This window comes from Neodiprion lecontei, chromosome 4 (genome assembly GCF_021901455.1).
Source record: "Neodiprion lecontei isolate iyNeoLeco1 chromosome 4, iyNeoLeco1.1, whole genome shotgun sequence".
In the NCBI taxonomy this organism is placed as follows: Eukaryota; Metazoa; Arthropoda; class Insecta; order Hymenoptera; family Diprionidae; genus Neodiprion; species Neodiprion lecontei.
The window spans coordinates 29,478,937-29,500,423 of NC_060263.1; the positions used below are offsets into that span (position 1 = coordinate 29,478,937).

General features: G+C 47.3%; 4 protein-coding genes across 5 annotated transcripts; all 4 read left to right on the forward strand.

Moving 5' to 3' along the window:
• The first annotated feature begins 23 nt into the window (after positions 1-23).
• On the forward strand, positions 24-5,606 carry LOC124293840. The gene is made up of 2 exons (XM_046736396.1): positions 24-1,920; positions 5,490-5,606. The coding sequence occupies exon 1, from the start codon at positions 503-505 to the stop codon at positions 1,835-1,837; it is 1,335 nt and encodes a 444-aa protein (XP_046592352.1). The 5' UTR covers positions 24-502; the 3' UTR covers positions 1,838-1,920; positions 5,490-5,606.
• LOC124293839 lies at positions 1,385-18,366 on the forward strand. Of its 2 annotated transcripts, XR_006903712.1 has the most exons (4): positions 1,385-1,512; positions 3,168-6,009; positions 13,220-13,222; positions 18,353-18,366. XR_006903712.1 is itself a non-coding variant. In XM_046736395.1 (2 exons), the coding sequence occupies exon 2, from the start codon at positions 3,195-3,197 to the stop codon at positions 5,913-5,915; it is 2,721 nt and encodes a 906-aa protein (XP_046592351.1). In that variant the 5' UTR covers positions 1,385-1,512; positions 3,168-3,194; the 3' UTR covers positions 5,916-6,310. The 2 variants fall into 2 exon arrangements, 1 of the variants encoding a protein (XP_046592351.1); XM_046736395.1 differs by lacking the exons at positions 13,220-13,222; positions 18,353-18,366 and having other exon boundaries at positions 3,168-6,310.
• On the forward strand, positions 2,010-3,153 carry LOC124294101. The gene is made up of 2 exons (XM_046737967.1): positions 2,010-3,105; positions 3,137-3,153. The coding sequence occupies exons 1-2, from the start codon at positions 2,010-2,012 to the stop codon at positions 3,151-3,153; spliced, it is 1,113 nt and encodes a 370-aa protein (XP_046593923.1).
• On the forward strand, positions 16,348-20,532 carry LOC124294102. Its single transcript, XM_046737968.1, has one exon. The coding sequence runs from the start codon at positions 16,348-16,350 to the stop codon at positions 20,530-20,532; it is 4,185 nt and encodes a 1,394-aa protein (XP_046593924.1).
• The last annotated feature ends 955 nt before the right edge of the window (positions 20,533-21,487 follow it).

The following is a 21,487-nucleotide window of genomic DNA, read 5'->3' on the forward strand; positions in this document are numbered from 1 at the left end:
TCAATTATTTAATTAATTGTGTTTTGGGTGCATTCGCTGCCACGTGTTACTCTTGGCATTGTATTTATTCGGGTAATTCGCTAACTGTATATAGTGTACAATAAATATCATTATAATTTTTTTGTTTTTTGCCAAATTCAGTGCGCGCAGTTTTTTTTTATTTTTCTCTTTTTATTGTGACAAACTGTATCAGACCAGATCCCGAATTCCTCTATTGTTACTCGCTTTAACATTTGGTCCTTCGAGCCGGATCGGTGCTGGTTTGGTCACAATAGAATTGTGCTTGGCTTATTCTCTGGGTTATTTCTCACGTTAACAATTCGTGTTCAGCATTTGGTGTATTCGCTGTGCAGTGCCAATCTGGTGAAAAGCTAAGTGTCAAAGGCATCGCTGGACACATCGGGTGTCGCCTTTGGCGGTCAGTGTACACCGGTACATAGAACTTTTCCGTATCATTTGACCGAAAACTTAGTTCCGGGTCACCAGCACTGTTATTCGCATCATGTCTCTCAACAACAAGGCTGCGCTGCAGCAGGACCGGGTTGATTCTCTGGCCAACATTGATCAAAGACTCACGCCTGAGGCACTTCAGGCGATGTCTCTCGAGCAAGCCATGGCCCAGTTGGCTTTAGTCAATAGAACCGTCGACCGTATTGAGGCCTTGCACGAACGCATTTACGAGGAGCACGAAGAAGTGCTCGAACATGAGTACCACACCGCTCAGGTCTATCAACGTGGTGCAACGCTGTACGGGAGCCTGCAGACCCGCTTGGAGGCCAAGGTGAACTCCCTGAAGGCAGAGGCGACACCTAGGCATGCAGATGCTACACAATTTTTCGCGACTGGGCCATCCTCTACTAAATTGCCTCACATAAAACTACCGACATTCGACGGGGATTATACGAAATGGCGTGGGTTTAGGGACTTATTCACCACCCTCATAATTGATGCCGAGCAACTCACTGGGGCACAGCGCATGTCCTACCTCAAGACGCAACTCAAGGACGATGCACTGGCACTCATCGCAAACGTGCCTCTTACAGACGAGGCATTCCCTGCTGCTTGGGATCTCCTCGTCGCGCGTTATGATAACCCTCGTCGGCTTCTCAACACCTACTTGGAGGAACTCCTCACCACAGAGCCAGTGCCTAATCACTCGGCACCTCAGCTAAACGCACTTGTATTACAGACACAGAAAATTATCGATGCGATGGGAACCTTACGAGTCTCCATTGCGGACTGGGACCCTATCCTGGTTTTCGTCACCCTCAGACGTCTGGTACCAGAACTTAGGGAGGAGTGGGAGAGTACCCTGGGCATCTCGAATGAGCTGCCGGCGTACCAGAAATTACAAGACTTCCTCATCGGGAAGGTACGCGCCTGGGAGATCAGCGCCATCGGAGTCACCTCACGACCAACCTCACCCAAGGAGGACAAGGCTTCAACCTCCAAGCTGCTAAAAACCTCTAGCAAGCCCCCAAACACACGGTCACCCTCACATTCCAGCAAGACTGCAAGTACCCCCTCTGGTTCCACCGCTCAAGTATACTATACACCTAAAGAGGCTACAGATGAACCAGGCATCTGCCAACTGTGTAGGCAAAAGCACTTTATTTTGTACTGTCAGCAATTTAAGGTTGCCTCTGTCGCACAGCGCCGTACTATGGTTCAAGATCATCGACTGTGCTGGAATTGTTTGGGACGCCACCGCTCACAGGACTGCCGCACCACTACAAGATGTCGCCACTGTGGCAACAAGCACCACACGGCCATCCATGAAGAATCTCGGGCTAATCCTCAACCGACTGCTGCTTCGGGCAGCTCAGGTACAGAATAGTCCTATTAGGTCATTCGCTATGGACAGAATTCGCTAACTGCAATTGTTTTCAGGGCTCAATTCTCTGGAAACAATAGCCTTACTTGCTACAGCATCTTGCAGGGTATATTCGACAACGGGAGCTCCTCTGACAGCCAGACTTCTGATAGATCAAGGTTCTGAGCTGTCATTCATGACGAATTCGCTACACAAGAAACTGGGACTTCCTCTGAAATCCGCAAACGTGGGCCTACGGGCCATCGGCAACACATCTGCTGGCCGCACATTGGGCTCATGCACTGTTGAGCTACATTCGCTATATGGGAAGAATTCGCTAAAAATACAGGCCCACATTCTCTCTGTGTTGGCGGTAGACTTGCCGTCATACACCCTTATCGACAAGAAATGGTCGCATCTACTGGGACTGCAATTGGCTGACCCGCAATTTCTGCAGTCCAGACCAATTGACATCATTTTGGGAGCAGCACCTGCAGCTTTCATCATGAATGAGAAGATTCGCAAAGGGCCTGTTGATTCGCCAATTGCTCAGTCAACCCTCTTGGGCTGGATTGTCTACGGCTCAGTCAATCCAACTGCTACGAAATATTCGGCCAATTCTCTGCACGTGTCAGCCGACGAACAGCTACCGGATCTGATCTCCAGATTCTGGGACCAGGAAGAACCGCATGATGAGCAGCACATTCGCTATAGTGAGCAGGAGGACGAATGTGAAGCTCACTTTAGATCCACACATTATCGTCACCCAAATGGGCGTTACGTGGTGCACTTGCCACTCAAGGACAAGGTAGAAGCACTTGGGAATTCACTGAGATCCGCACAATTTTCACTGCGTCGGGTTTTGAAACGGATGAGCACGGACACTACTTACAGTGACCTCTACCACAACTTTATGTCTGAGTACGAGAACATGGGTCACATGAAACACATTTCTATGGCAGATCTACCGGAACAACATTGCTTCCTACCTCATCACGGTGTCCTCAAGGAACAGAGCACTACTACAAAGCTCAGAGTAGTGTTCAATGGATCATGCAACACCTCATCAGGAGTTTCGCTGAATGGGATCTTACACGTTGGGCCAAAAATACAAGTAGACATCTGCGATGTACTACTCCGCATTCGTCGGTTTCCAATACTTTTTGGATCCGACATCACAAAGATGTTTCGGCAAATTGACATAGATCCGAAGGACTGGCCGTTACAGTCCATCCTCTGGAAGACCAAGGACAATTCTCAGCAAGCGTACACCCTCACTACGGTCACATACGGCACAACTTGTGCTCCTTATCTTGCTGTCAGGACTCTACTGCAACTAGTAGAGGACGAAGGATCCAAATACCCGCTGGCAGTAGCTCCAATGACTGAAACCCGCTACGTAGATGACATCTACGGGGGAGCTGACACAGAGACGGAAGCGATTGCAATCGCTAAACAAACCAGGGAACTCTGTGCAGCTGGATGCTTCCCATTAACAAAATGGTCAAGTAACAGCGCTCGGTTACTCGCTACAATGTCACCAAACGATCAACCAGTGAACTCGCTACGGGAAATCGGAGATACTACGGTGAAGGTCCTCGGAGTTGGCTGGAATCCTCACCACGATGTATTCCAGTTCAACTATCACTTGGCTGAAGATCCTCCAGCAACAAAACGGGCAATCTTGTCTGAAATTGCTCGTCTGTATGATCCTCTCGGTTTCCTCGCTCCGATCATCATCAAAGCCAAGGTGATCATGCAAGAACTCTGGCTTGAAAAACTGGGCTGGGATGATCAATTGGCTCCGACACAACTCCACAAGTGGACGGTATTTCGAGCGGACCTCACCAACCTTGCTAACCTCCGGGTAAACAGATGGATTAATCTCAAGGAGAATGTGTCTGCAGAGCTCCACGGGTTCTCAGACGCATCCCAACTCGCTATGGCTGCGGTGGTCTACCTGAAGGTGACGGATCTTCAGGGGAATTCGTCAGTTGCACTTTTATGCTCCAAAACTCAAGTAGCCCCTCTGAAACCACTCACAATTCCACGTTTGGAGTTGAACGCTGCCGTACTTCTCACCAGACTTACTCTCTACGTGCGAAAAACACTTAACTTGGAGCAAATACCAATCTATTTGTGGACTGACTCTGCAGTAACCCTCGCTTGGATACAAAGTCAACCCTCTCGCTGGAAAACTTACGTACGCAACAGGGTTGCGAAAATACAAGACACTCTTCCTGGAAGCCGCTGGACCTTTATCGCTGGGAAAAGTAATCCAGCTGACTGTGCTTCGCGAGGACTGTCAGTTGGCAAACTGCTGAAACACCCGCTTTGGTGGTCGGGTCCAAAATGGCTCAGTTTGTCCCAAGAAAACTGGCCAACTATTGAACCACCTGCTACGACCGCAACTCATCAGGAAGAGAGACCAGGTCTAACCTTCATGACATTCGCTAAAACAGATTCACATCCTCTGCAAATTCTCTTAGAACGCTTTTCTCGCTGGGTTTCGCTGGTTCGAACGCTTGGAATCTGTCTACGTGCCATCAGCCGAATGAAAAAGGTGCCACAGTCCTCACTAGCCACCCCGCTATCTGCTGGAGACCTGGAACCCGCAAAATGGCTACTGGTCAAATATACACAAGGCCAGTACTTCTCATCGGAACTCAAGCTGCTTTCTGACGGGGGATTCCTACCAAAAAATCACCCACTCGCCAAGCTGACCCCCTTTGTCGACTATCACGGAATTTTGAGAGTCGGTGGCCGCTTGAAAAATTCGCTATTGGACAGTCAGCAGAAAAATCCAGCGATTCTGCCTAGATACTCACTGCTGACGTCACTCCTCATCGATCATGCTCACAAACGGAACTTTCACGGGGGAACGCAATTGACTCTGGCTGCGTTACGCCAATCCTACTGGATTATTGGTGGCCGCGTACCAGTCAGATCTCACATCTTACGCTGCGTAGTCTGTGCTAGACACCGAGGTGTTCGAGCACAGCAATTGATGGGACAACTGCCCCCCTCTAGAGTGACTCCCGCACGAGCGTTTCTACATACAGGATTAGACTACGCTGGGCCAGTCACTCTGAAAACCTTCCAGGGTCGTGGAGCGAAAACTTACAAGGGGTGGATTGCAGTTTTCGTGTGCTTCACGACCTCCGCTATACATCTGGAACTCGTCACGGACTACTCTACAGGCGCATTCATCGCAGCGTATCGGAGGTTCGCAAGTCGCCGGGGCGTCTGCCACACCATTTATTCGGACTGTGGTACAAACTTTGTGGGTGCAGATGCAACTCTAAGGGCTGAATTCGCATCAGGATCAAAATCACTGGGAGAACTTTCACATTTACTGGCTACAGATGGCACAACCTGGAAGTTCAATCCGCCTGGAGCTCCGCACTTTGGAGGTAAATGGGAAGCTGCCGTCAAGTCTATCAAATTCCATCTCACAAGAACTATCGGAGAGCATCTGATGACTTACGAGCAGCTCACTACGGTGTTGACACAGATCGAAGCCGTGGTAAATTCTCGGCCTCTCGCCCCACTCTCGGAAGATCCTGCCGACCTGGAACCACTAACTCCAGGTCACTTCCTCATTGGAGAACCACTCACCGCTGTTCCGGAACCTTCGCTACCTTCAACAACGGAATCGACGCTAACTGGGTACAAGTTGCTACAGCAACTGTTGCAACAGTTTTGGAGACGTTGGAGCAACGAAGTGCTTCAACGTCATCAGGGCATCTCCAAATGGCATCGGGCGTCCAACGACATCAAAGTTGGCTCTCTGGTGCTCCTCACAGATGAGCGGTTCCCACCTACCAAATGGCCACTCGCTAGGGTAATCGCTATCCACCCAGGGAAGGACGGACATACCCGCGTAGTGACACTGAAGACAGCTACCACGGAATTGACCCGACCAATTGCGAAACTATGTGTTCTGCCCATTGAAGATCTTGACGTCTCAGCCGTCAACCCGGGGGAGAATGTTCAGTCAACACCCAAACTGCCCGGGCGAAGCGAAGTTCGGCTTACCCGCAGCAAGAAGGCAGCACTAAGCAGAGCACAGATCACCCGACAATCGATAGCCAATCAATGAATCTCTAGTTCAAATTCACTGACACTTGCGCATTTCGCTATTCTCTGACGTCATTCGCTATGAATTTTCTGATTGGCTCTTAGCTATGGGACATGTTTAGTCTTCCTCACGGGGAAGAAGATTCGTTTTCTAACGGTTTCCGCCATTATTCTTCTTTCGGCTACCTCAAGATCACCTCGTGTTCTTCTCTCAGCTAATTTTTCTAATTGCTTGGCTTCTGTTAACCAAAATTACTGTGTGTAAATTCGCTTTAAATCAATTATTTAATTAATTGTGTTTTGGGTGCATTCGCTGCCACGTGTTACTCTTGGCATTGTATTTATTCGGGTAATTCGCTAACTGTATATAGTGTACAATAAATATCATTATAATTTTTTTGTTTTTTGCCAAATTCAGTGCGCGCAGTTTTTTTTTATTTTTCTCTTTTTATTGTGACAAACTGTATCAGACCAGATCCCGAATTCCTCTATTGTTACTCGCTTTAACAGAGACAATTTACCGCTTACGCTTTCTTATACAGATTATCGCGATGAAACGATAGTCCCGTTGCATCTTGAGAAATGTGTTAAATTTTTTTTTACCACCAGATATTACGGATCAGAGATAAAATGCTGACAGACAGTGAGGTGTGGACGAAACGTTCGCGTATCTCGAACTCCTACCCCTTTCATTGGCGAGTTTTCTGGCCAGCGGCAGCAGCTATACATGCATCTATTGGCATTATCGCTCCAACGGATGAGCGGACACAGACAAAAATAGGCACCTCGACCGTATGTTCGCTTACGACACGTCAGCGGCGTTGACAGAATCCTATTAGTCAAGGGAGGTGTGATGTCTGATAACGTAACTCGATGGTCAGACCTTCCAGTGCAGGAAGCTTACGTCCCGGTAGGCACACGTGCGATCCGCGTTCATCCGGACATTGACCTTATACTTCAGCGAAATACAGCGATAGGTATAAATCGGCGAAAGTGGCAATGAAAACAGAAAATAAATCGTTCGGCTTTAGTTTTGAAATGTATTGTTGCACCGCTACTATCGAGTGGAAGGTTAACGGGACTCCAAGCCAAGTGAGAAATTTCATTATTCATGTTATAGATAAACTTCATGAAACAGCTCCACCGGCTGATCCATCAAAACAAAGAATTTGGCACCGAATTCTCTTATCCCTCACCTCTACAGCCCTAAGGTGGAGGGATATATCCAACATTCGGGGAGTAAGGCCGCGGGGCGAGAGAGAGACAGAGAAGAGAGAGAGAGAGAGAGAGAGAGAGAGAGAGAGAGAGAGAGAGAGAGAGAGAGAGAGAGAGAATGAGAGCCTTGCCTTTCTGATTTTTCCATTATTTCGTGTCCCCTGTTCGCCCCATTCTCCTCGCTTTTCTTATTCGCTTTCATGAATTATGAAATAAACCTCAAAGATATCGTCCCCTCCGTCTACTCACCCGCGTCTTTTCCCATTTCCACCTTTCTCTCCTGGGGTGGAGGAAGAAATCGCTTTACAAAAGAGCCGTCGGTCCATCGTGTTTCATACTTTTTCGTAAATGTTAGAAACGAGCTTGCTCCACGGATAAAAGTATAGTTTCATCCAAACCTATTATCGCCTGAATCGTATCTAATAATATACCTCTACACATATAGGGGTAGGACGGGCTTACGGATCGTTGGAACCCGTTGTACGTTTCGACTGTACAATAAGTTTGAAATTTGTTTAGGGTGACCAAATTTGAAATTTGTCAATGAAAGTCGATGTTACTAGTTTTATTTTTCCTTCGTTTCCTGTTGCTGAGGGAAACAGTGAGCATTTGTCACGAGCCACTGAGCATTGCTGAAGTAGTGCAACGATCACTAATATGTCTCAGTGACATTGGCTGAATCACAAAGCAGTCCGGAGGGAATGCCGGATGATTTGTCTAATGGATAGTCATTTATCCCAGTTAAACCGATCGCTGTTCATTCCCTTTATATTCCACGAACTTGGATAATCCCCGATTCAATACCAACTAATTCGAGGACTTTACTCGAGAGCTGATCAAACAGGGCTTAGCGCTTTAATTAAAGTCTCTTGTGAATCAAATAGCACGACAGAGTAAAAATTTCTCGCTTCTCTGGCTATCCGCACGAACATACAAATTATTGAAAATCATTAAGAGTTTGTAGTAGAATTTGGAATGTCAAGCGCAGTGCTTCGGCTTAATCTTGTGTGATGAAGTTGGCGGTAAGGGTTGCGTAATTTGGGGAGCGTGAAACCGCGCTATATGCAAACAAAGGAAGCTGTAATAACGGTGTAATAAGATTTAGATGAAGGATTTTCACCCAGAGGTGGAAAGGTGCGATATAATTCGATGAAATTTGTAAAATGGCCAGTGCAGACGTCACCGTCTTATTGTTCCCGGGCGAGCGACTGTGGTTACGTAGGAAACGGGCGAGAAGAGCCAAAGCAGCCGGGAAAAGGTAGAAAAGGTGGAGATGACGGCTGCAAGACAAAGGAAGTACTTGCTTGAAAACAAGTCGAGCAGCTTTGCAGGAACGAAGTGAAGAATAGTTGGCAGGCGTTATTATATCAAGTTTTTCCGTGAGGGAAAAGGACGATGACAGAAACGAGAGTCTTTCTTCGATTTCTTACACGAGCCTGTGGGATAAGAACTTTCTCAGCGTAATTGATTTCGTATATAAAATTTCATCAATATTCATCGGCACAGTTGCAAAATAACGAACTTTTTCTTCTTTCTTAGCAAGCATCCTTCGGCCGAACTTTTAAGATTGATGAATAATCGTTGTATTAAATTATCTCTTTTTTCTCAAATATAATATGCATCAGATATACGCCTCGCGAATTCCTACCAGGCCCATTACACCCAGGTGTATTTGCTTTGATCAACCAGGCATGAGTATATTCCAATTTCACTTCACTGTCAACCGTTAATTACTTCATACCGACCACTACAAGAAGCTCACGATGTGCTCATGTCTTGCACCGAGCCAATACGGTCCTTATACGCTCGTAGGTGCGCCGCTGCAGTGTGCGGTTCATTAGTTGAGTGCTTTACCTTGCACACGGGGGTTGATCATAAATTAGATTTCAACCGTCAGCACTCTTACTTTATCGATAATGCGTAACTTAGTGCAGCATAGTATCGATAATAGAGCAGGACGCGTAGATCCAGTCTTTATACGCCGGTTGCGTTTGCCTGCACGGAATCCGTCGCGTCTCGTCAGGATGATTCATCTTGGATTCGATTATCGCCGAAGTACCCGCCGGTGCAGCGAGCCCCTTGAGACATAATCCTTGCGCCACGCCCTATAAGGCGAGGTGGAAAAAGATAATGGAGTAACTCGACACGACGTGCCCAGGCGGGCTGGCGGGTGATTCTTGAGTTTAAGTGACACCTTCGTACCGCGTGAAGCTAAATTCAATTGGAATTAAATAAACCCATTGGGTATTGGCGATGGCTGGTCGGAGTCCCGGGGGAACCCGGAGGATAGAGCGGACGGAGATAAGGGAAGGAATGGGAGACCGATTCGAAGGAAATTCCCGGCCGCCATGCAGCCTTGTCGGTAATCCGAGCACGCCACACACTAATTACTATTTCCACCGCGCACTCAGCCCATAAGACTGAAATCGTACGTTTATTGAATTTATGGTATGTGCGCGCCGCGTTAAATGTATATCATTGGTAGCGAGGTGGGGCGGCTGGCCGCTAACTTTGCTTCGCAATCCAACTGCGAAAGACATATATTTACGCTATGTCTTTTCGCCCCGATATAGGTTGGGGTACCTAGGGGGAGGTCTTTCATTCCAATGTCTTGCAGAAGCTGGCTGATCGGAATTTCTCCAGCGACGCACGCACCGCGGGCTTTGACTAGGAGTAACGAACCGTTGAATCAGCCACTACGTGATGAGGGGTGAAAAACACTCGGCAGTCATTGATTACAAACGCTGAACGAATGCTCGGCCCGAATCGGACACAATATTCTCGATTCTCAGAAATAGCGAATAGATCCTTAAATTAACGGTCTGCTGCAATTAGCGAATCTCTCTGACTTAGCTCATTATTAGAAAGGGGATATAGGATGGGGCGCGGATTTTCTTTGAAACGTCAATCTCGGAAGGGCTCGTTAACCATTGTTTAGTAGGTCGGTCGGTCTGCGAGGGAGGAAACAGGAAACAGGAAACAGGGTGGCTAGCGTGGGAGGAAGAGAGATGTTTGACGAAAATGCGACTGCCAAAGCTGCTCGTCGGCACTGACCGCGGGGCATTTGTGCTCACCGCACCGATTGCCAGTGGACCAGATATTCCGATACCCGCAAATAAACCAGAACCACCAGGAACCCCCTTCAAAACCGTGGACTCGGATTGTCGGTGAAATTCCGGATGACACCCATGATTTTTCATTTTTCACTAACCGTCATTCATGATCGACGTGCGGTTGCGAATCGTTATGGTTAATGAAAATCATCAACGCATCGCGATTCCTCGTTAGTGGAAATACACGAGAGAATCTGAGGAGATGACAGAGGCAGCATAATAGCTGACTCCGTCGAATAAGAGTTTGTAAGTGTTCGTTATCTCTGTCAGATGTTTGTTCTCGGAGATATATGCGCATGTTTTCTGGATACGGTGAGTTTTAATGGGAGGACAAGCAATTTCGTGTCAGCCGAATAATCCACCCTGGTATAATTAAAAATGAGTCATTCCGTACGGCGTGACTACAACTGCGGCAGATTGTCATTGATTCGTTCGCACGGATTGCTGTATTGGTATAAAAAATGTTACCTCATAGGTGAAGAAAAATGCAGGAACGCCGATCATTCGTGGAATTCTCTCAGTTTTGTAGAGCGGCGTTACGAGGAACAAACGTAGGAACGAGGGGGCCGAGAGTAAGCACCCGCGGGCCATTGGGCAACAAATGTATTGAATCCACAGGTCTACGATTCTCAGTGAAGAAGGTGGTATTGCCAATCCAACCAGATAGGATCGGCATTGCGTCTCAGGGATCGCGACTTGAAAGCTCAGGCGTTGCAAAAGACAAAAGCAGAATTCATGCAATGGTTTAGAGCGTAGGCTAAACGTTGAATAACTTTCACTAAGGCGAATTAATTAATCCGTAGACTGACCCAAGCTGGTAGTCGCGACGGCAGCAGCAATATGTCAGGAGAATTCTACCTCGCGCCGACTAAGTAAGTTTCGAACATTAATTTAGTCCGGAAATTTAATTATCGATGCCTTCGTCGCTCTTTGTGTTGCTCCCGGATTTTCGGGTGGGGCAAAGCTCTGAAGAGGTCGAGGCGCGGGTCAGGGAAAGCTGTGAGGTGGCGGTTAGAGCGCAAGAGGTAGCGGAGGGGAACAGGCCGGCACCTTAACGTTTGACGGTCGGGACCTGGGTCTGAAATCCCCCGGGAATCGTACAGGATATCAAAGGCAAACTGATGTGAGTCGAGCCAACAGCGAAAGAGAGAGAGAGAGAGAGAGAGAGTTGGGAAGAGTTGCCGTCCGCCGAGCACGAGGATTGTGGTGAAAAAAAAAGAAAGAAAAACAAGCCTCGAGGTTGTTTGTGGCAAGTTCGGTCATGGGCAAACGGTAGATCCGCGTCTGGGTGTGATCGGGACTGGACTCGAGTGTGCTCTGCGGAATGGTTCCCATTTCTCCCGTTTAGTAACCCCTGATTGTGTTTACTCCTAAGCTGAGATGTCGCCTTTGTGCCTCATGATCCGGAACCTTCTGCTGAACCTGACGCTAGATCCACGTTAAATCTACGGTAAATTCACGTGGAGAATATTCATTCCTACATTTTGACTCTGCATGGCGAAAGTTTCGTTCACCTGCTCAGCGAAGTAATTTTCCAATCTCTCAATCGCGCCACAGGATTAACAATAATTGTCTCATTTCTTCAGTGAGCGTCGGACGGAAAATCAGGGAGGCGAATTTTTCCGAAATTTCAGTACGGGATGAGGCGAGAATCGAAGAGCCCGGATGCGTGAATCACGCACATTACGCTTTCCCTCGTAAATTGATCCTTGGGGCGCCACCGTTTCCCGAGCCTCCCTTCGACGTCCAAGTGACGGGAAATTTGGCTTGTGAAAAGGAATTGAGTGCTCGAAACGCGGATCGTGTCTCTTCATCTCGACGTCGTTTCACTAACCTACTTTTCGAAGCGAGAGAAATCATCTTGTGTCTCCTCGCGTTGGGTTCCAACGAAATCAATCAAATCAGGAATTTCATGCAAACATTACCCGTTATCTAATTCCATTCCATTATATCCACCATACCCACGATAAACTTTCAAGTGGAAAATTGAATCAAATTCACCTGGTGCAGCTTGATTTTTTCGCTACGAAATCTGACTTGCACCCTTTCGCGTCTGGCTCGCAGATGTATATTTAGCCTGCAGTGGCAATAATATTCGAGTCGTGCAGGCTGTGTCTCCACTCGGCCACATCTGTTTCCTCTAATAACACGCCGGCCTGACTACCGGCACGCCGATAGGCGTTACGACTGTGTCCTTACACACCTAGCACACGGCTCCGCGTACAATATCGGCAGTAACACGCCGGGCAGTTTTCATATGCAGTATTATGCACACGCTCAATTTCATTTTCAACTCCGCAGTAAAGCTGACAAAGTTTTTAGAATATCGGCGGGCGCTTTCTTTGTGGTTGATTTAGCTACTGGAAAAAGTGAGCCGCTGGATGAACCCAATTTCTACGAACGATTACTCATGCGATATGTTTTATTGCGGAAAAAATGCGCGAGGGTGAAAGAAGGTCGCGAAAATGTTTGAGAGAGATTGAGGAACGCACGGTTAACGAAAGTCTGCAGCTTCGACACGATGAATTTCCGTTCGGGTGATACGAGGCAGACTATCCGAATCACTCAAGATGTCTTTTTTCCCACCTCTGTGGTTCCGTTCAGACGTTACGGTTGCGAATTCTTTTTCCTCCGGGTGAGCTAGGCAGAGGAATCAATCAATCAGTCAATCAATCAATCAGTCAATCAATCAATCAGTCATTCGATATTTCGGCGGCTCTGGTGAAACCATTCGCGGCACTAGCCTTATCTCGCAATCGTTGATTGCCTGTTTTGCCTATTTGCTCCACGAAATTGTGATAAATCTGAATTCCCTCTAATGTGCGCCGCTCCTTTTCCTTTGGGTGGGGTGAAAATGGGTTCCAACAATGAATTGCTATGCAAGTGACCACCTTTGTTCGCGGTTTATTGGACAGTATCGGAATTGCTTATAGCCTATTCAACAATTTATTTCATTGGCAATTCACTTGCTCGCACGAGACCCGGCGAAGTTCGCTAGCGGGTAGCAGAGGGGAGCAGTTTCCGAGCCGATAGTCTTGTTTTCTTTTCTCTCACCGTGTGAAGTAAAATCGAATAAAAATAATAGCACGGGAATCTGAGAGTAACAATACCAGTCACGTAAACAGAGAATGAAAGCAACGAAATGCGTGCCAATATAACTGTAGGTGAAAATTATTCGTATTTATTACAGTTGAAAAGCATTAGGGGCTCCTTTCAATATCGAGTCAATCTCGACCGTGACGTATATTCAAAACTGGCACTGCTGAGAGCATCGAAGCTGGAGACAGCGCTTGATTAAATTTCACCGATTTCTGGAAATCTCCACTTAACGGCCCTCGTTCTAAATAATAAAATCGACTGTGCAAAAACTGCTGCCGCTGCTGCATGGATACAAAGCCGCTCACTGCCAACCTCAGATCTTGAAAAGTAGGAAGATGAAGAATAAAGTAATGAAAAGGCTGCGGAGACGTTTTGTTGTTAGAGATTAAGATCTAGCGAGGAGCGCCGGCATTCGTTGGTAACTCAATTTATTCCGCTCTATGGACATGTCGCTTGAAACAAACAACTTCACACAGAATTTGTAGTGAGCTTTCCTTTGATGTGACACCATGTCGAGTTTTAAGAAGCTCACTTCGAGTATCTCTCATCGGAGCGGGTCGCTACGATGCTCAAATGGTATTCGCTTCTTGGATTTCGAACGCTTGTATCGCACCAAGAAGAAAGTAGTACAGCCTGCGATCGTTCCGACCGTTCAGACGGATATTTTCTAGTAGTAGTACCACTGCATTCGTCCGTCGTGTCGGCAAATACGTAGCTTTTAACGGGCGTTGAAATAATTAAGCCAGCCGATTCCTTGGGCAATAAATTCCCAACTACTATTTTTTAAGTTCAAGACCATTTTTATCACAGGGAAATATGGATTAAGGGAATGTTGAACCCGATTTCGACATAGACTGACGTATTATTTCGAAACACGTAAGTCCATAGATCTCAAATATAAGAGCTCAATTCTGCATGCGATTCTGAACAAAAACATGCCCAACAATTCTGGCGTCAGGCAAAAATAAAGATATAGCATGATGTTTAGTAACCTTACAGTTATATTTTTTCTTTTATTGTGATTAAACTAATAAATTTCTGCATGTATAAATTTACACTATCGAATTCACTTCCGCCTACAATGAATGAATGATCACCTAAGAGTATAATTCGGCAGGGGAGCAGATAATCTGTCAGTCGCTATTCCTAGAATTGTGACTTCACCGAACGACTGCCGAACGCTCGATGATACAACCAACCACTTCTTATAAAAGCGCCACCGCGGAGCGACGCTCACTGCTAGTCTGACCACCGCCGAGTTTACATCAGCCGTGAGTATCGAAAGACCCCATATCTTGGTTAAATAACAGGTTGACAATTAGTACGCTTTTTTATTTTACCGCACCGAGTTCGTGCATTTTTCGTTCAAGCGCCTAGTTGGTGCACTGTCGTCAATGCACCTAGTTCGTGCAATCTTGTCCGCAGCGCCTAGTTCGCGCTATTTTATCTAAACGACTCGTTCGTTCACAATCATGGATCGCATTATATGTATTGCTACCTTTAAGTCTGGATATATTGTATATTCACCTTTGAAAATAACTAACTTGTGCCTACATCTCTGGACAAACCTCCTCAATCAACAACGAATTAACACTGTTTCTATACTTCTCAGATTCTTCCAATACAGATCTACTCACGTTAAAACACCACGATTATTCGTCCGATTTCAATTACTTTTCCTATCTTACCTCGTTTATTATAATTAAATTTCAAATATATATTTTCTTCGCGCAGACTCAGATTGGTCCTTTGAACGATTCATCCGAGCCAAGCCCTTATATTGAACACATGAAAACTACGAAATTACGATAAACGATTAATACGATTTCGGAATTTTCATGTTATATTCTTATTTTTGGGTGACACCAGAATTGTTGGGCACGTTTTTATTCAGAGTTGCATCTAGTATTGGACTGTTGAGCCATTTTTTAGCATTCGAGATACGTTGACACAGATATTTGAAAATATGTCACTCTACGTCGAAACCGAGTAAAGCATCCCCTTAAAGAGTGCCTGCCATAAAAAATCTGGGCTTCCGCGACGTATCACACATTACGTTCAAATGTAATCATTGTTGTAATTAATTATCTTCTTATAATGAACCTTCCCGGGTTTTCAGAACCCATAAAGGCTTCTGTAAAACAACGCACTGTAATTTTCTGGTTTCAGAAGTTGAAACATACTTTCAGGCAACATCCACCACCGCGTATTCGACGAAAGAAAGTAAGCGTGTTTCGGCAAGGTATCGAATAGTTAAATGTGTGTCTCGCGACACTCAAAATCGTCCTCGCACATGTACGCACACTCGCGTGCAATGTTTACTTGCCGTCTCTGCGTCAAATCTCGCCGCTTGCCCGTGTCGCGACTCAAAACCCATCAGCTGTATCTCATGTATTGTCTACTGTCTCGAAATCATGTATGTGTATAATCTATGTGTTCTCTCGCTCTGTAAAATCTTCACTCTCTGTAACGTTCTCTTGCGATACGGTCTGTATCGCCGCATCAAAACCAATAAAAATTCTCGGTTACTATTAATCATCATCTCTCTCCATCTCAACATCACTTTCGTTTCATTCACACTCGTTCTCGTCACTAATTCGCGGATCCCACGTCGATGATCCATATCTTTTTGCCATCTCTCTAAACATTTTTTGGTCCTTCGAGCCGGATCAGTCGCGAATCGAATCGGATCATTCGCAAATCGAGTCGAATCTTTCGAATCGTTGCGACTTACGGGAAAACGAATTAGCCAGTGAGTGAAACAGAACTATCGCGTGTGCATCAAGTTGCGAAAGTTCACGTAATCAAAGTGAACAATATCGTTATCGGTGAAAACCATCATCAAAATCAGTCGCGTCCGTTAAATTCAAACGTGCGGTGTCCTCTGTAGTGACCGTGACTAAGATCTGAGCGTCAACAACACCGATCTCTCGAAGTGTGTATCGCGACGCCCTGTTATCACTGTGTGCGTATCTCGTTCGTGAAAACTCTGTTCGTCGCGTGAGTTACACTTTCTCGTTTGTCAAGATGACGATCGACGAATACATTGAACGTCAAACCGATCTCTTCAGGCGCATCTGTCGCACTCTCGAAAACTTGCGCAAGCTCGGTGAAGCAAAAACAACCCTCGGGCAAGTGCAATCGCGATTAGATGCTTTAAATTCAAATTGGCTGAAGTTCCAAGACATGCACGAGACAGTCGATCAAATTAGAATCGCAGCAAAAGGTGATCAACTCGACGCTATCAAAAGACTTTCGTATTTCGCGAAAGACTATTACGGACAGTGCGAAGAGCAATACTTAAACGCGAAGGGAGAGATGCTCGATCTACTCGGAACTCTCAAGACTCTATCGGCACCGATCGTGCCAACAGCCGTAGCCCCCCAACTCACAACTGGAGGAGCCTCAAAACGGCTACCACGCATCGAATTGCCTACGTTCTCGGGCAATTACTCAGACTGGAAGTCTTTCCACGACCTCTTCACATCAATCGTTCGCGAAAATTCGCAACTCTCGGAAGTGGAAAAACTGCACTACCTAAAAACAAGTCTTACCGATGAACCGTCACAACTCATTAAAAACATCGCTCTTACCGCTGAGAACTTCCCTCGAGCCTGGGAAACTCTCGTCTCACGGTACGAAAACAAGAGACTTTTGACGGATTCTCATCTCGCGACACTTTTCGCGATTCCTCGTGTCACGAAAAAGTCGCCATCAGAACTGAAGAGCTTGCACAGCAACACTTGCGAAGCTCTTGGCGCACTCGAACTTCTCGATAGTCCCGAGAAATTAGGGGATCACATCATCGTGCACATGACGATTCGCAAGCTCGACCCAGCATCTCTCGAAGAGTGGGAGAAAAGTGTTAGCGAGAAACTCGAGCCCCCCACGTTTGCGGAGCTCAAGGCGTTTCTCATCGGTCGCATCCACACCCTCGAAGCCGTGGAGCAAGCTCATGCTCATAATCAAATCGCGACGTCGAAACCGCACTCATCGCAAGGAAGGTCAAATCTTCAGACGACAAGGTCACATACAGCGCAATCAAAGGAACAGTCGTGTGCTTGTTGCAAAGGCAACCACTACATCGCGTTCTGTTCGACCTTTCGCGACAAATCTCTGGATCAAAGAAGGGAAGTGGTTTCTGCGAAAAAGCTTTGCTTCAATTGTCTCGGTCCACATCAGCAGAAGGACTGTCGATCCAACAAAACGTGTCGCGTGTGCAACGGTCGACATCATTCCTTGCTGCATCGAAACTCTTCAATCTCGACAGCTGCCAACAGCGGCACATCTCAAGGACAGGCCGCAGTAGCGCAACCTGCAGTGCAGAACGCACCGATCTCGAACAGCGCCTCTCAGGTGAGCAACCACTCAGCTCAGCCTACAATGATCAAGCGCTCTCCAGTTCTTCTCGCCACAGTGCAATTGATCGCTTCGAATCCGGAGACTGGAGAAAGAATCATCGCTCGCGCTCTACTCGATCAAGGATCCGAAAGTTCATTCGTCACGGAGTCGCTAGTGCAACAATTGCGACTACGTCGGCATCAAGCAACGATACCGATCATTGGCGTCGGAGCTCATCAATCGGCAGTGACTCGCGGCATCGCGACATTGCAACTCCAATCTCGTGCTCACACCTCGTTCTCATGTCAGGTGGAGGCACTCGTGCTTCCACGACTCACATCGTATCTACCCTCATCTCGACTTCTCGTCGAAGACTGGCCTCATCTACGAGGACTCAACCTCGCGGATCCAAGCTTTGCACATCCCAGTCAAATCGACGTAATTCTCGGAGCTGACATCTACAGCAACATCATTGGTCAAGGAGTTCGAAGAGGAGCACCAGGAACACCAATCGTGCAAGAAACTCAGTTCGGTTGGGTCCTCTCCGGCTGCGTTTCAGCGGAAGCAGCAAGCCCCTCGTATAGCGCAGTCCAAGGCTTCCAATGCTCCCTCGATCACGAACTGCTCGATCTCGTGCAGCAGTTTTGGAAGCAGGAAGAAGTGTCGAAACCTTTGGCACTAACGTCCGAAGAAGAGCGTTGTGAGCAACACTTTCGCGAAACGGTTTCTCGAACTGCGTCCGGTCGTTACGTAGTTCGGCTGCCGCTCAAAGACAATTCGGTAGAGCTCGGCAACTCGCGGAATCCCGCGCATCAAATGCTCCTTCGTTTGGAGAAACGGTTCGGTAGCGACGCGAAACTCAAGGAGGCTTACTCGAGCTTCCTTCGTGAATATCGTGAACTCGGGCACATGCGTCGCGCTATCAATACACCTGAAGACAATTCCCGCGTGTTTTATCTTCCCCATCACGGTGTAGTTCGCGACAGCAGTTCAACAACAAAGTTGCGTGTCGTATTCAACGGGTCTCAAAGAACCAACCTCGGACTCTCTCTCAATGACAATCTTCTCGTCGGTCCAAAAGTGCAAACCGACCTCGCGGACGTTCTCTTACGCTGGCGACAATATCCAGTCGCGTTCTCATCAGACATCGTCAAGATGTACCGACAAATTTTCGTCCACAATGATGACCAAGATTTTCAGCGAATCCTCTGGAGGGAAGAACCAGAGCTACCGATTGAAGAATATCAACTGACTACAGTAACGTATGGTCTTGCAAGCGCTCCGTATCTCGCGATCCGTGTTCTTCATCAACTCGTTCAGGACGAAGGTAAGCAGTATCCCTTTGCGAGCCACGTCATTCTCGATAACACGTACGTCGACGACATCCTCTCAGGAGCAGAGGACGTTGATCAAGGTCGCGAGAAAATCAACGAACTCAATCAATTGCTCAAGGCGGGCGGCTTTGAACTTCAAAAGTGGACTTCAAGCCACCCAGAAACTCTCGTTGACATTTCTCGAAACCATCAAGAGATCGCGATGCATCTGAATCTCGATCAAAGTCCATTCTTTCGGGCTCTCGGTCTTGCGTGGAGACCAGACATCGACGCGTTTGCGTTCTCTCCGCAAATTCATCAAACTCGGGACAATTTCACGAAACGAAAAGTTATCTCACAAACCGTGCAGCTCTTTGATCCTCTCGGATGGCTCTCGCCGATCACGATCAGAGCCAAAATCTTCATGCAGGAATTGTGGGCACTCGGTTTCGACTGGGACGAGCCGCTCACAGCTTTATTGTCCTCGCGATGGATCGAGTTTCTACAAGATCTTCAAGGCATCTCAGCTATCACCATCCCACGATGGAACGGGTCAAGTTCAGCATCTCTCGGGATAGAGATCCACGGTTTCGCGGACGCCTCTCAAAGTGCATTAGGTGCAGTGATCTACGCGCGAACGTATATCAACACTCACGAAGTGCGCGTTTCACTAGTGTGCGCGAAAACTAAAGTAGCGCCGCTAAAGAAGGTGACAATTCCTCGTCTCGAACTCTGTGCTGCGAATCTTCTCGTCCGGTTGATGTGTCATGTGGAAAAGACTCTTAATTTCGAAAACACCCCGGTTTATCTGTGGACGGATTCCACAGTCGCGCTCGCGTGGATCAAAAGCCACCCATCGCGGTGGAAGGAATTCGTTCGTAATCGCGTAACGGAAATCCAAGAGTTCGCGCGCGCTCGTTGGTATCACATCTCGGGTTTTGAAAACCCCGCTGATCTTGCGTCTCGTGGTACATCTCCGGAGCAACTTCAAAAATCAGAACTTTGGACCTTCGGACCATCCTGGCTCTCGAAGCCTTCTGTCGATTGGCCATCCTTATCTCTGCGACCGGAAGAAAACATTCATCTCGAGGAAAGAAAAGGGCTGTCGACGCACATCGCAACAGCTAAGCCGCTACAAATCTGGGATCTCGTCGATCGCTACTCAAAACTATCGACTCTCCTCAAAGTCACATCATTGTGTAAACGCGCAGCAAATCGGTTCCTCGCGAAGACGACATCAAATCGCGTAAACACGTCTATCACTGTCGGACCGATCTCTACTCTCGAATTGAGCGACGCCCAACTGTTTTGGACCAAGGTGACCCAGCAGGCGTACTTTGCAAAAGAAATTCGCCAAATCGAGACAAGCTCAAGTCTCACTCGAAGTCATCCACTATCGCGACTCACGCCGTTCATCGATTCGAACGGATTCCTCAGAGCGTTGACTACGCTGGTCCATTCTCGATTCGAGCCTCCCGCGGAAGAGGAGCGAAATCATGCAAGGGATATATCGTTATCTTCATCTGCTTCACGACCTCGGCTGTGCATCTCGAGCTAGTTTCGGACTACACGACGGAGGCATTCATCGCGGCGTACAAACGCTTCACATCTCGACGAGGAATTTGTGCCTCAATCGCAAGCGATTGTGGAACGAATCTCGTCGGCGCAGACTCAGAACTTCGCCGTCTTCTCGCTGCATCGTCAAAGGAGTTCGCAGAAATCGCAAACACCCTCGCATCACACGGAACCCAGTGGCGGTTCAATCCTCCCTCCGCGCCTCATTTCGGTGGAAAATGGGAAGCCGGAGTGAAATCAGTCAAATTTCACCTCAAACGAGTCATCGGAGAAGCTACTCAAACGTTCGAGCAATTCGCGACGTTCCTCACGCAAGTAGAAGCCACGCTTAATTCTCGACCTCTTTGCGCTATCTCGGACGATCCACGGGATCCAAGTGCCTTGACTCCAGGACACTTTCTCGTCGGCTCAGCATTGAACACAATTCCTGAGCCGTCACTCATCGAGGTGCCAGTTCAACGGTTATCGCATTGGCAACACTCGCGTCAAATGCTGGAGCATTTTTAGAAACGGTGGAGTACGGAGTATCTTCAGTCCTTCCAAAACCTCTCGAAATGGCAGACTCATCACGGGAACATCAAAATCGGATCCATCGTTCTCGTAAAAAACGAAAATCTACCTCCATCTGTGTGGCCCCTCGCGAAAGTGATCGAAGTGCATCCGGGAACCGACGGTCTCGTTCGCGTTGTGACCGTTAAAACGAAATCCTCTGTGTTAAAACGTCCAATCGTAAAATTGTGTGTGCTTCCAGTGTCCTCTTAAGACAATTATTGACTCTAAGAATAAATAACGCACGGCGGGCGGCATAATCTAATTTCGCGATCGTTACCGATAGCGAAGCGGGCGGTATGTTTCGGCAAGGTATCGAATAGTTAAATGTGTGTCTCGCGACACTCAAAATCGTCCTCGCACATGTACGCACACTCGCGTGCAATGTT